The 12,549-nt window shown below is 44.7% G+C and overlaps 1 protein-coding gene across 1 annotated transcript in view; it reads right to left on the bottom strand.

Annotated features, from left to right (window-relative positions):
• The window catches only part of ptch2 (patched 2), a 29,934-nt gene extending 20,730 nt beyond the window's left edge, over positions 1 to 9,204 (bottom strand). Inside the window, exons 1-2 of the mRNA XM_068701686.1 lie at positions 8,718 to 9,204; positions 6,940 to 7,132 (exon numbers count right to left, since the gene is read on the bottom strand). Of these exons, the coding sequence (XP_068557787.1) occupies positions 6,940 to 7,132; positions 8,718 to 8,864 (340 nt within the window). The 5' untranslated portion in view covers positions 8,865 to 9,204. The remainder of the gene's footprint in view (positions 1 to 6,939; positions 7,133 to 8,717) is intronic.
• Positions 9,205 to 12,549: the final 3,345 nt, after the last annotated feature.

Here is a 12,549-nt window from a genome sequence, read left to right as displayed (position 1 = left end):
GCTCGCTCCAGAAGGAACCTTGTCCTTTCTTGTCTTATCTGTCTTTCCATGGTTTTTCTCTTCTCTTCCCCCCCCCCCCCCCCTCCTCTTTATCCTTTTCTACTTCTTTTCTCTTTCTCACTCGTTTTCAATCCCCCTACCCTCTCTCCCGGCGCTCAGCCTTAAAGAGACAGTTCCCGGAAATTTTTCCCACCCTGGGAAGAAAGCGCCTTTGAGTGTGGAAACCCGGCGCTTCAACACCCCGGCGGCTGCTAATTTTACTAGCAATTTTCATGAAACATGAAATATGAGTCCGTGTTTGTCAACACGATAAAAAATATAGAGGGGGGGGGGCAAAAGAATCACAAAATGATTACAACTCCTTCTAAATCACATCCATGGTTCTTTCATTGGATGTTTTTTTGAGTAACTCCACCACCATCTTAAGAATCTTTGCAAACAACTCGACTTGCTGGGTGCAACATGTGAATTCATTTAGCTTCACCACTAAAAGCACTTTCACAACAGTTACGACACTGGGAGAGAGAAAGGCGAATGAAAAACGTCACAACAAGCCCTGACATGGTTTCATGGCTGTGTGTACGGATATAATGCCTGTATGAGTGTGTGCGTGTGTGCGCACGCACCGGTTTAAACACTGGACTCTGTCTCCACCAAACCCAGTCATTTCCTCTCCACCTGACCCTTCCATTTCCAAAAAGCCGAACACCCAGAATCCCCTAACTCTCTGAAAATATATGTGGCTTCTCACATCTGGCTGCTAGGACGGAGGCAGTGCCATCTTTAAAGTGCTGCGCCTCAAACGCATTCTGTTTTATTCTATTCTGTCTTCGGTGGCTTATAGGCCTAGTCCCAGTTTCAGGCCATGCTAGGTCAGACCAGGCCACCTTCAAAGTTCAGTGTGGTAGATTAGCTGGATTAGGGGGCCTCTGAAAGGCCCCACGCTGCTATGGAGGAAGACCCAAGACGAAGAGGGCTGAAAGTGACATGTATGCTTTTACCTACACAGTGCATTGGATTTTACCCTTTCCTGATTTACACAGCACAGCAACATGAGGAGTACTGAACTACTACTACACAGAACCTCCTTTAATAAAATATAGATTAAAGGGAAAAAAAGAGGTCTGCTCACAACAGAGTAGCAACAATATGAAGAAAGCACAGAAAGTCATTCCTTGGCTGCCATTTTCTATGCATCATTTACTTTTTGTCTCAGCCGCTTTTTTCCAATAGAGGTCCTTTATTTCTTTTGATTTACAGCAAAGGAGCCAAATGAGTAACTCATTCTCTTGGCCTGGCACCCAGCATCACAAAAAAAACGTCCTTTTGTCACTTGTGGACCCACCAGAATCAGGACTGTGCCCCACTCTGGGTCCTCAGTATGGCGTTCCTTAGCCAGGGCACCGCCGAAAGCGGGCTGCCCCCAGCAGATGGGCTGTTCCTCCATACAATCCTTCAGTGCTGCAGCTCCAGACTGAATGCAGACCCTTTTGTCATTCAACCCCTTCAATTTCTTTCAGATGTTTCCCAACAAACAGCAGAATAAAATAAAAGAGGGAACGTTCTTTTTTTTTTTTCACAACAAAAGCAAATGGACCAAAACTTTCCCAGCCTGTAAAACAATGCCAGAGTTGGCTGTGGGAGGGTGAGGCTGGCACTTTGGTATCTCACCTATAGAAATACAGTCTGTGTGTGTTTTTCTGTCTTCTCGCGCACGTTTGTATCTGTTCATTAATCGTCCAGGACAGTTGTGTTATTTTAGGAGGAGAAAACCCTAATTGATGTGCGAGCACGAGAAAACAAAATTGATCAGCTTCAATGTGTTTAAATCATGCGGCTCCCACCATCATGAAAAAAAACTGCCCCGAGATCACACCTTAAAAACAGTATAAAACAGCGAAAACAACATGAAAAATCAGTTTCACTTACATTCTATTCAGATGTGCCAGTGGTGTTAGCCACCACACATAAATTTCCACCAGGGTTTGGCATTTAGGCACTTTCTATTTCCATATGTATAGGCTTGCCTCTGCTAATTATGCTAATCATGGGCAGAGTTGGCCACTGTGAAAAATAGTCACATTAGACACTCCACTGACCGCTAATACTGCTTAATGTGTGGTTGAAACATACATTCATCCCAGCCTGAAAGGCAAAATTTTTCCACGTTGCTGGTCTCATTCAGCCCAGAAATGAATTTATCGAGCCCCGAGAACCATTTCTTTTTTCCCCCCTCCCAAGTACCGAGAAAATGTTCAGGCTCTCTCCGTCTCCCTCACCCTTTACTTTTTTATACTTTCATGGTGTAAAGACAGAAGCAAATGGTGCAAACTCTGAGGTGACTGGTGCCGCTTTATTTCGCGCAGACCAAAGACAAAGGTTGCTTTTCAGCTGGAAAAGAAAGGATGCCACGCTATATTGATTGAGTTTTCATTATTCCATCTTCAGTTGCATTACAGCCTTTCTCAGCATACTGCATTCAGTGTGGCGGTGACTGACAGTCCACTGACTTTTACAATTTTTTTTATATAAAGGCTTTGGCACCAAAATAACCGTTCAATGTGTGTTCTATGTTATCGCTGTAAAAGTGGCCACATGGTGGATACTTTTAGTTTTATCATTGCTACTTCAAAAAAATAAATAGGTAGGGAGCAGTCAGTGTGTCTCCTGTATCCTGGAGGCCATGTGTCTGTCATATGCACATGTATCTGTAGCTGCTTAATGTGTGTTGATTTGCTGGGGGGTGGTCTTGGGCTGACTGTTGAAGAGAGTGTGTGTGTGTGTGTGTGTGTGTGTGTGTGTGTTGGGGGGATGCTGAAAAAAGGGATGGAACGAGGGGGACTTGGATTGAAGGATGGCGGGAAGAAGGGGAGGGGGGTGAAATAAACATTTAGAAGTGACCCAGGTTGACTCTGGTCTTGTTTGTTCTCTCTACCAGTGAGGTCCTGGGCCCTGAGCGCTGGGAGTTTATTTATCTAGCTGGGGCACCACCGCGCACTATTCACCTCCAATAATGCCTCATAGAGCTCCCTTTCTCTGTCTGAACTGGGGCGCTGTGTGCACTCCAATGAATTATAGCATTTACCTGCTGTGCCGCTCCGAGGTTTGTTTAGAGAAACCGCTCCAAAACACCCAAAATGCCCACGCGTGCATTCGCTCATTTACGCAAACTCAGACGTCTTCTCTCTCTCTCACCTGGGCTCTATTTTTAATCAATGCACTTCTTGGTCTGATTCCATTGCTAGCTGGCTAAACTAGTCTCTATGCATTCACGTTATGGGGACCGTGTACGGTCTCTGCCTCCCCCTTTCCTATCCTCTGTCTACATGGCCTCTTTATGGGACATGTGGTGCGCCTGCTATCCGGATAGGCCCTGTCTCACTGCACTCATATTTGGACAGCTTGAGTCTGTGTACATGTCTGTCATGCCTCACCCAAACTCTGCCAAGAAGAATGAGTTTAGTTAACATGAGAGTAAACACCACCACTTTTACACGGAGGCCATTGCTATCCTCTCTTTTCCTCAAACAAGCTTTTCAAATGGGCCTTTATAAAAAAAGGACATGATCTGAGCTGAAAAGTCTTAAAGGTCTGATACAAGACTTGAAAGAATTATCGTAACGCGTTGCAAATATAAATCATTTAGTAGTAAAAATGTCAAGCAACCTCTCTCTCATAGAGTCTCACGGTCCTTTATGGTGGAAGAAAGACATGCATGAGACAGGCTCACACTTGATTGTTTGTTCAAGTGAGACAAGCAACAACATGGGCAAAAAAATAATAAAGTGTCAGCTAGCCGTAAAACTTCCGCCCTGTTCCTGCCCCAACCCCCTCAACGCCTGCTCTCATCCCTCTCTTCTTCCTGCACCTCTTTTTTTTTTTTACGATCTCTCTCTTTTCTGCTTGTGGACAATACAGACTGGGTGACACGTACCTCCAGCTCACACCGACTCTCGTACGCTCAAAGGTGGGCAGGCTGTATAAGCATAAAGTGTGTAGGACGGCATATTGTATGTTTACAGCATGCAGAGCTTCATTTACAGAGAAATGAAACACAGATTCAGACACCTTTAGATGATATATGTTGCTGAGGGAATAATGGAAACATCCCGTAGTGGTCCTCCCTCCCTCAAAAAAAACATGCTATGGGTGATGTCTGTCTCAGAGTGACCGAGCAGTAAGCTAGAAATAATCCCCCTGTCAGACTAAACACCCTGATACTGTGCCTTTTATTTCCACCTACACAGGTGGGAGGAATGAAGGCATGATTAACCCCTTTACTCTTTTGTTGCATGCCCCCCCCCCCCCCTCGCAAATGCACAAGAATCCTGAAGGCAAACAGAGAGGAAACGAATAAAGGCCGCATACGGTGGAAGTATGTCTGCTTCGGGAGCTCAGGTACAGACACTGACTTCCCACAACCTCCCTATTCTGTCTACTCTCTAGACAGACTCCGCTGCTGTGCTCTGCTTCACAGTGTTTTGGTCCCGTAGGAGGGGAGGAAGCAATTAAAAAAGACCTGGTGGCCTGACTTCACAGAGCAGGCAGGCAGACAGACAGACAGGTAGAAATATAAACAGACATACACAAAGCATAAGCAGACAGACAGTTAGGAAATTCAGGCGGGCAGACAGACGGCTAGGCAGGCTGTACACACCAAAGGTGGCAAAGATGACAAGTGTGTGTGTTTATGTATGCGTGGGAGCAGGCTCTGGTATGAATATATGATGGGAAGCATATGCCCCTAACACATTCTCTCTCACACACACACACACACACACACACACACACACACACACACACACACACACACACACACACACACACACACACACACACACACACACACACAGCTTACACCATGCTGGCATTGTTAACACATACGGTGTCAATTGACAGCTAGTTTATTCTGAACAAATGAGGAGACAAAGTGGGAAGGCTGTGTTTATGCTGCAATCTGGAAGAGCCGTTTCATGAGATTAAGCACATGAGAAATAAAAATTAAGAAATATACACAAAACACAGTCTAATAAAACTTAAAAACTAATGTAGAAAAATGTTCTGAGGCCTTTAATATGACATCAGCAGTCTCATTTGAGGGAATATCATTCCTGCTTCGTTCTGCTTATGTGCAACGGGGCATGTGTGTGTGTGTGTGTTTCTGTGTTTGTGTGTGTATGAGAGAGAGAGAGAGAGAGAGAGAGAGAGAGAGAGAGAGAGAGAGAGAACTAACCTCTCCTTGTTACCAAACCACTTTACTCTCCATTGAGGCCCTAGCAGCTTTGTCAATGGGCTATTGGTGGAAACAAGGCAGGCAGAAACTTTAGAAACATGGCCACGGCCTCTTAAAGGCACAGCATTCCTTTTCAGCCCCCCTTGTTCAACTCTCTCAATCCCGCAGCAAAACAACTGGCACACAAACATCTAAACATCTCCTTTAAGAGATGGATCTGCCAATTAGCTCAAGAGGTAATCCTGAAGCTTTACACTAACCAGAAAGAAACCAAAGGAAAAAAAAGAGACTGTGGAAATTCAAACTCTTGTTGCCTGCTTTTGTTGCAAATTCAGGCTTTTGAAACATCACGCTAATTATCTCAGAGACTATATTTACAGAGATTGTTTTTTTTGTTTGTTATTATTGTGCCTGATACTGGAAATCTTTTTAATTCCCGTGCGTTTGAAGCGCACAGTCTCCAAACACTTCTCCTGACGCCAGCGACAGCGTGTGATTGCTCAAACACCTACGCACAGCTCCTGTGGGAGCCGCCTGTCCCCGTCCTCTAGTGACATGGTGGGCTTAAAAAAACCCATAGAGTCTGTTTATATTCACCAACTGCTGTAGCGCTTTTAGAGTGTGCAAAACAGGTGGGTAAACTTCAGCTGCATTCACTTATATTTTTTCTTCTCGTGAGGAGGAGGAGGAGGAGGGAGGGAGGGAGGGGGTTTCAGGGAGGTGGTGCCTGCTTGCCTGCCTGCCTGCCTGCCTGCTTGCCTCTTGTTGAATGGAATCCAAGAATAGTTAGGGACCACACAGGGAGGTGAGGGGGGGAGGGGTCAGAGCCCTCAAAGATGGCTAACCATTCACACAGTCCATCTGCTGCGGGGATCAGCCCCGGCACTGAAAGCCTGGGGGTTTAAAAGGAATTTGGCCAATGTGAAAAACCAAATAAAGCGGTCGCTACCCCTGAAAATGTACCAATCACCTAAATCTAAAAATGCTCTATGAGAGCGGTGTCAAATCTAAAGGTTTGTGAGTCAGCGCAGAATCATAAAAACACAGCCTTGCAGATAGGACAAGTGGCAGATAGCCAGTGTGTGTGTGTGTGTGTGTGTGTGACAGAAGAGTGAAAGAGGGACTATTGTAATGCAGTCGTGTGTTTGGGTTTCTCAGGTAAACTGTGACTTAGTGAGACATGAGCGACCACCACTGAGCACGTAGAGTAAAACGCACAGTATAATCCCATCCACAACGCGCAGGAAACAGAGAAGCAAAATAATGAACACTCTATCTACAAGCTTTTTGATACAAAACAACTTCAAACCAGCTCACACACATCTTATTCCTTGCTGCATTAGTCTAGATTTCAGCCAGACAAGCAGTCATTCTATCAGTCACTGAACACCTCTAGCCCTCCCATGGCACTGAGATGACACTTAACACGGCCACCCTGCATCTTCCCACCAGCCACTATTGTCATTCAAACTCCATGTTAAACCCAGGGGGGAAAAACAAGCTCATGAAAACAAATTTCTCCCAGCTGAATATTCGGAACAGAAAGTCAGTAAATCCAGCCACAAAGCCTAAACTGAACTCACAGGGCGATGCCACCTGAAGGATATAGGTGATTATTTGTGTGAGCAAACAGCAAACAACACCAGAATCCGACCGCTTCACGACAACACCGCTCAAAAGATGAAGAGAAATATCTGGAAACTCACCTTCCACCCACAGCTGCTCGATGTCCGTTTCGATGGCTGCGACCCGGAGTCCCACAGACAGAGCCCCGAACACTAAGAGTCCAATAAAGAGGACCTTCCCACAGTGCCTCTGGATGTGGCAGCCCAGAGAGAACAGGAGGGCCTGGAACCTCGCCCGGATCCACAGAGGGGCTTTCTGACCTACCGCCTTACCCTGGATTCAAAGAAGCAGGAGGGAAAGGGACAGAATCATTATCAGCGTTGCCACACATGAACAATGCATCATTGCACAACTGTCCACAAAGGCAGCATAGTAATTGTTGTAATCTCTATCTGTGTCACAGGTGTGAGGAATATGTGAAGCGTAGTGACGACTTGCATCCAAGACACTGGATTGTACATGCATCAGTATACAGAGAGAGAGGCGTCTTTCTGTGGAACTTAAGGTGAAGCCTTGTATAACGTGATGACAAGCGAAGGTGCTAGCTCGCTACAGCCACAGATTCGATGCCGGTGCTGTCATTTACCCCCAAAGAGTGCGTGCTGTCAGATTCCTGCTAAAACCTCATGTCTACCGCCTGAACTCAGCGCAGACACCAGTCAGGATCTCCACATCTGAGGTGATCTAAACTGCACGGCGGAAGGCAACAATTTGTACTAATGACAATTTTTCAGGGAAACTAATTCCTAATAGTTTAAAAAGACAGAGTGAATGAAAGAGAACTTACAAACACAATGTTCACAAACCCAGGACTTAATGGAAGCTACAGTAATAGTGACAATTTATATTATAGCTGCAGTTTAAGAAAATCAACAATACTGTCTCAAAAAAGGTGTCACTCTGTATTAGGCACCTTTTGAATCTGGTCTTTATTGCAAGTGCAGTACAAGGTTATCACCATGTGTGTACTGCTGTTATAGAGACTACTGGTGGTTAACTATAACATCAGTACAAACTAATACTAGAGTTTAAGCTGACAGCTATTTCCCTGCAGTAATCCACATTATACAGTTTTTTTCTCTCCCCTCTAATTTGCAAACTATTTGTCAGACTCTCGCAGTTTGGTGCTACAAATGTCACAGCTGCAGGAGAGACATCGCACTGGTGTTGTGGTTTCTCTCAGCAGTGCTGAAACACGTCCAAGCATCCGGGCGGTCCAAAGATGCTTTGTCAGATCAAACTCAATCAGTGAATTCCTTCACAGGACCCACCACATTTCCAAACAGACCGCGGGCCAGTGCGCTCTCCGCTGCCTGCACAAAGCCAAAAAAACACGCACAACACGGGGAACAAACCCCTCACCCACTCCCTCTCCCTCCCGGTTGGCTTTAACAACATAAATGAATGAGAGACAGAGAGAGAGACTGGTGTCCAGCAACGTTAACGTGCTGCCAAAACGTGAAACTCTTAAGTTGTTATCACTTTATTCCAGGGGGGTTCCCAAAAATGTCACACGAGCTCAGCCTCCTAACTGGTTTTGTCCCATTAAACACAAACTATTTCTGTTTTCTATATCAACCTCTGGTGACAATCTCTACACTGTTTTCGTTAAATGATAAACCGTATAACTGAACCACTCCTGGGTTTCGCTGTCGTCTCCCTCGGGGAGCTCCGGTGGTCCCCGGATCCCGGTCAGGGAGCTGCTGCTTCAGCCCACCCGACACATTCCCACATGCGATTAGATTACGGCTAAATCAAAAAGCTGCCTTTGAAGACGTTTTGTTCACATTTTGAATGGAAAGCTGCAAACCCTAATTAAAAACAATAAATCCACGCTACACCGCGGGCGTCGCATCACCTTTGAAATCTGTTTAAGTGCGAAAGCAGCGTGGCAGTAGCTGGGTCTCCGGAGCACGTCTGGGTTCGCGGGCGGCTGGGAGCGCGTATAACTCGGGGGTAAATCTCCATAGACGCCGGCCCCTGGGACCCCGCGATCCGAGGCCATAGTCCAAAGAGGGCGAACGGGGGGCGCTGAGCGGTGTGAATCGGTGCGAGTTCAGTAGAAACGACAATAATCCAACATAGAAGGGGAGCGCATCCAGCACCGCCGGCGACAAGTTGGAGGGACGTCTTCTAGTCTTCCCTGGAGGAGCCGAACAAGTCTCGAAACTCCATCCCAACATTATGCGCCGAAATCCGTAAAGATCCCTCAGTCTTCATTCGTCCCGGTAGTTGGTGAAACGACGTCTCAGAGAGGGAGTAGTAGTTGTAGTAGTAGCCTAGTAGTAGTAGTAGTAGTAGTGGTAGTGGTTGCCTAAGTCTGAGCCGTCCGTGTCAAGTCTAACTCCGATCCCGTAGCGGTAACATTTGGAGAAGTTCGCCTCTCGGCAAATCCTGAAAAGGGAGGTTTGATGGAAAAGTGCTCCGGCTCCCATTGGCCAAGGAAGAGGCAAATTACTTTGCAAACATCGCCTATTATTAGCTGCTAAGCAACAGCTCACCAAAGTGGAGAGAGAGGGGGACCACCCAGGCTTCTGCTGCCTGGGCTGGAGGGAGGGGAGGGGGAGGACGGGGGAGGAGGAGGAGGAGGAGGAGGGAGAGAGGAACTCTTTCAATAAACTCTGCACAGCCGCGCGCGCGCACACGCACGCACACACGCACACACACGCACACACACGCACACAGCTTGCTGCCTGCCCGCCTCACTTGCTCTGTGAACATTGTTCCCAGCGGCCGGGCCCTGCAAGAAGCAATCGCACATGCCATCTATTGATATCACAGCCACACAGGCACGCACACTATTTCTAGTTTTCTACAGTTTCATCAGCAAAGGCCAATCAGTGAAAGGAAGAAAATGTTGTTATGTTAATTCAGCTTTTTACACAAGAATGTAAATATGTGATTTTGTTTTTATTATTTATGGGAGTATTACGGATCTTTCAACACTTTTCATATCACCTCAGTCCATCTCGTGTTTGATGAGGATTTGGAGCCTCACATTTGTTACAGAACACAACACTTCTTCTTTTTTTAAAAACCTTCGTCTTTGGCAGCTGTGAGAAGAATTGTGTGTAGGTTTTTAGCACTAACAGCTGTAACCTCAACTCTTGTGCCCAAAAAGCTTCTAAAAGTAGGGTTGATGGGTCTTCTTACACCCTAGAAAATATAACCTCTCATACTTGTAAAGCTAAAAGATTGCAGGAATTGTTGCGTGCATATGCATCTTTTTTTTTTTTAAATAACACCTCAGAGCTGCCTGGTTCTGTGTGACACCCTTATCTATGTGTTGACTTCTGGAGCGCTTCTATGGCTTGCCATGCATGATTTCATGAGTTCAGAGAGCGGTTCACCTAAGAACAACATCTGAAAATCAAAGAAAGAAAGAAAGAAAGAAAGAAAGAGGCTTCTCAGACCAGACTGTTTCTAATCTCTCAACAAAAAAATCTCAACAAAAAAAAGTGTCTTGGTGGTTTGCTAATGTAAGCCCCCATTTGGCCCCACTCATGACAGTATGGGGGTGAAGAAGAAACACCTTTACTAGATTACACAGTAATTCTCTGCCTGCCAACCTGTGTGGAATATTTGTCAGGTGGCTGGTGCTAATTTGAGGCCCTTTGGGAGACTGTAAAACAATTTGAAGCTAAAGTAAAGCAATTTGTAGGTGTCGGTGCCATAAGCTCAGTCTGTCTGTGACACTGTTACAATAGGTGCACGTCCGTTACGTCCATCATCACTGTTTACATGCATGAGACAAAGGACATGAGAAACATGAAAATAGGAGATACTGATTAAGAGCGTGTAGCATGTCAGGGCATATATTGTTATAAATTAAATATATTATTAATAAGTATGTTTTCTTTAGTGTATAATTACCTGACAATAAGAATAATTTTCTTTTTGTTACCTTAGAATGAGCCGTTTATATATGCATGCATCGCCGATCCTCTTCATTAAACAGGCCGCCATGTTGCTACGGTAGCCCGGAATGGACAAAGCAAACACTCTAGCTAGGGCGTTTTCGCTTTTTGCGTCGGCCACCGTAGTTCTCACTTACGCTTGGCACACGGGAGAAGTTGGCTGCAATCTGCAACCTTCCACTAGACGTCACCAAATCCTATACACAAGACCTTTAGATATATATTTGTAAATATTATAATGTTGTCATGCAATAACAAATGGCGTCACCTTCCCTGATAGTTCTCATTCTCACAAAGTTGCTTATTACATTATATTACATGCATTCATTGTTTACTTTATAAAATGTCAGAACGAAGTGGAAAATGTCCATCATAAGTTCACAAAGCCCAACATGACAGTCCAACAGTCCAAATTAAAACAAGAAGAAGAAAATATAATATGAAATCAAAATATGTTTGGGTGTGTGTGTGTGTGTATATATATAATATATATATATATATATATATATATATATATATATATATATATATATATATATATATATATACATATATATATATATCCATAAAAAGTGTAGCAACAGTGTCCAACTTGATATGCATTTTTCTTTCCAGCTACTACAATTCTTAAAAGTAGATTTAATTCTACTAGTCACGTCAAAATAATATTCAGTGGTGGAAAGTAACTAGGTACATTTACTCAAGTCCTGTACCTATAGTATCATTTTGAGTTATTTGTACTTTACCCACGCTATCCTTTTTATACTTCTACCCCAAAACTACAACACTACACAAGTGTGCTTTTTACTCTAATACATTCATTTGACAGCGGTTACTACTAGTTACTTTGCATTTTAGAACTTCATATGAAAAACGGGGGGGGGGGGGGGCTGGAGCCGATCCCACCTGACATTGGGTGAAGGCGGGGTTCACCCTGTACAGGTAGCCAGACTATCGCAGGGCTGACATGTATAGAAGGAGAACCATTCATGCTTCTGTATTTTTTACATAGGACTTTTACTTGCAGGTTATTTTTTTTTTTATTGTCCATTGATGCAGATAAGTGAGGGGTCCAAAAGCTTCTTCCACCACTGATCACAATCACAATGATATACATGAATATAAAGCCTAGCTTTAAATTGTTCTGTTTGCTTTAAAAATATGATTTATCACTGATGTCAGGGTTACGAGTACAGAAAAGTCACCTGTCAGGTCACCGCTGGTGGCTAAGTAATCAAAGCTTTCACATAAGCTGGGATAATAAATAAATCAAAAGGATCAAATATCTGATTAACGCTCGTTTTATGATCCTCTTTCAACTCTTTATTTCAGATCTCCATCTTCTTTAAGCTTTACGTGTCTAAAAGAGACATAAGTGGAGTCATACATGCTCATCATAGTTGCTCAGTTGACTGATACACCCACATATATACTGACTCATCCAAATGGAGGCGACCATACGTTAGAGTGACAGTGGGCGGCCTGTTTTTTTTTCTGCTGCGCTGGAACTGGGTATAGTTAGCTTGAACTGGGTTGGGTCAGGTTGAGTGGTAGAGGGAAACAGGCAGCTGGAAGTGGGAGCTAATGTGGAATGTGAGGAATTGGGTTGTGTAGTAGGGGGCCCCTTCAAGCCTAACAAACTCAGGGAGGTCCGAGGCCTGGTCTGGAGGCCTTGGATAAATAAACCATCTGAGATGACCATGCGCTGTGCAGATATCTGCCATCACACTGCCCCGGCCTCCAAACACAAACCGCCCAAACCCTCTCTCCCTC

This window comes from Cebidichthys violaceus, unplaced genomic scaffold, assembly GCF_023349555.1.
Source record: "Cebidichthys violaceus isolate CVI_PGR_0920_01 unplaced genomic scaffold, fCebVio1.0.p SCAF_8, whole genome shotgun sequence".
NCBI classification, from domain to species: Eukaryota; Metazoa; Chordata; class Actinopteri; order Perciformes; family Stichaeidae; genus Cebidichthys; species Cebidichthys violaceus.
The sequence above is the reverse complement of the archived record's forward strand: the minus strand, read 5'-3'. Positions and strand labels throughout refer to the sequence as shown.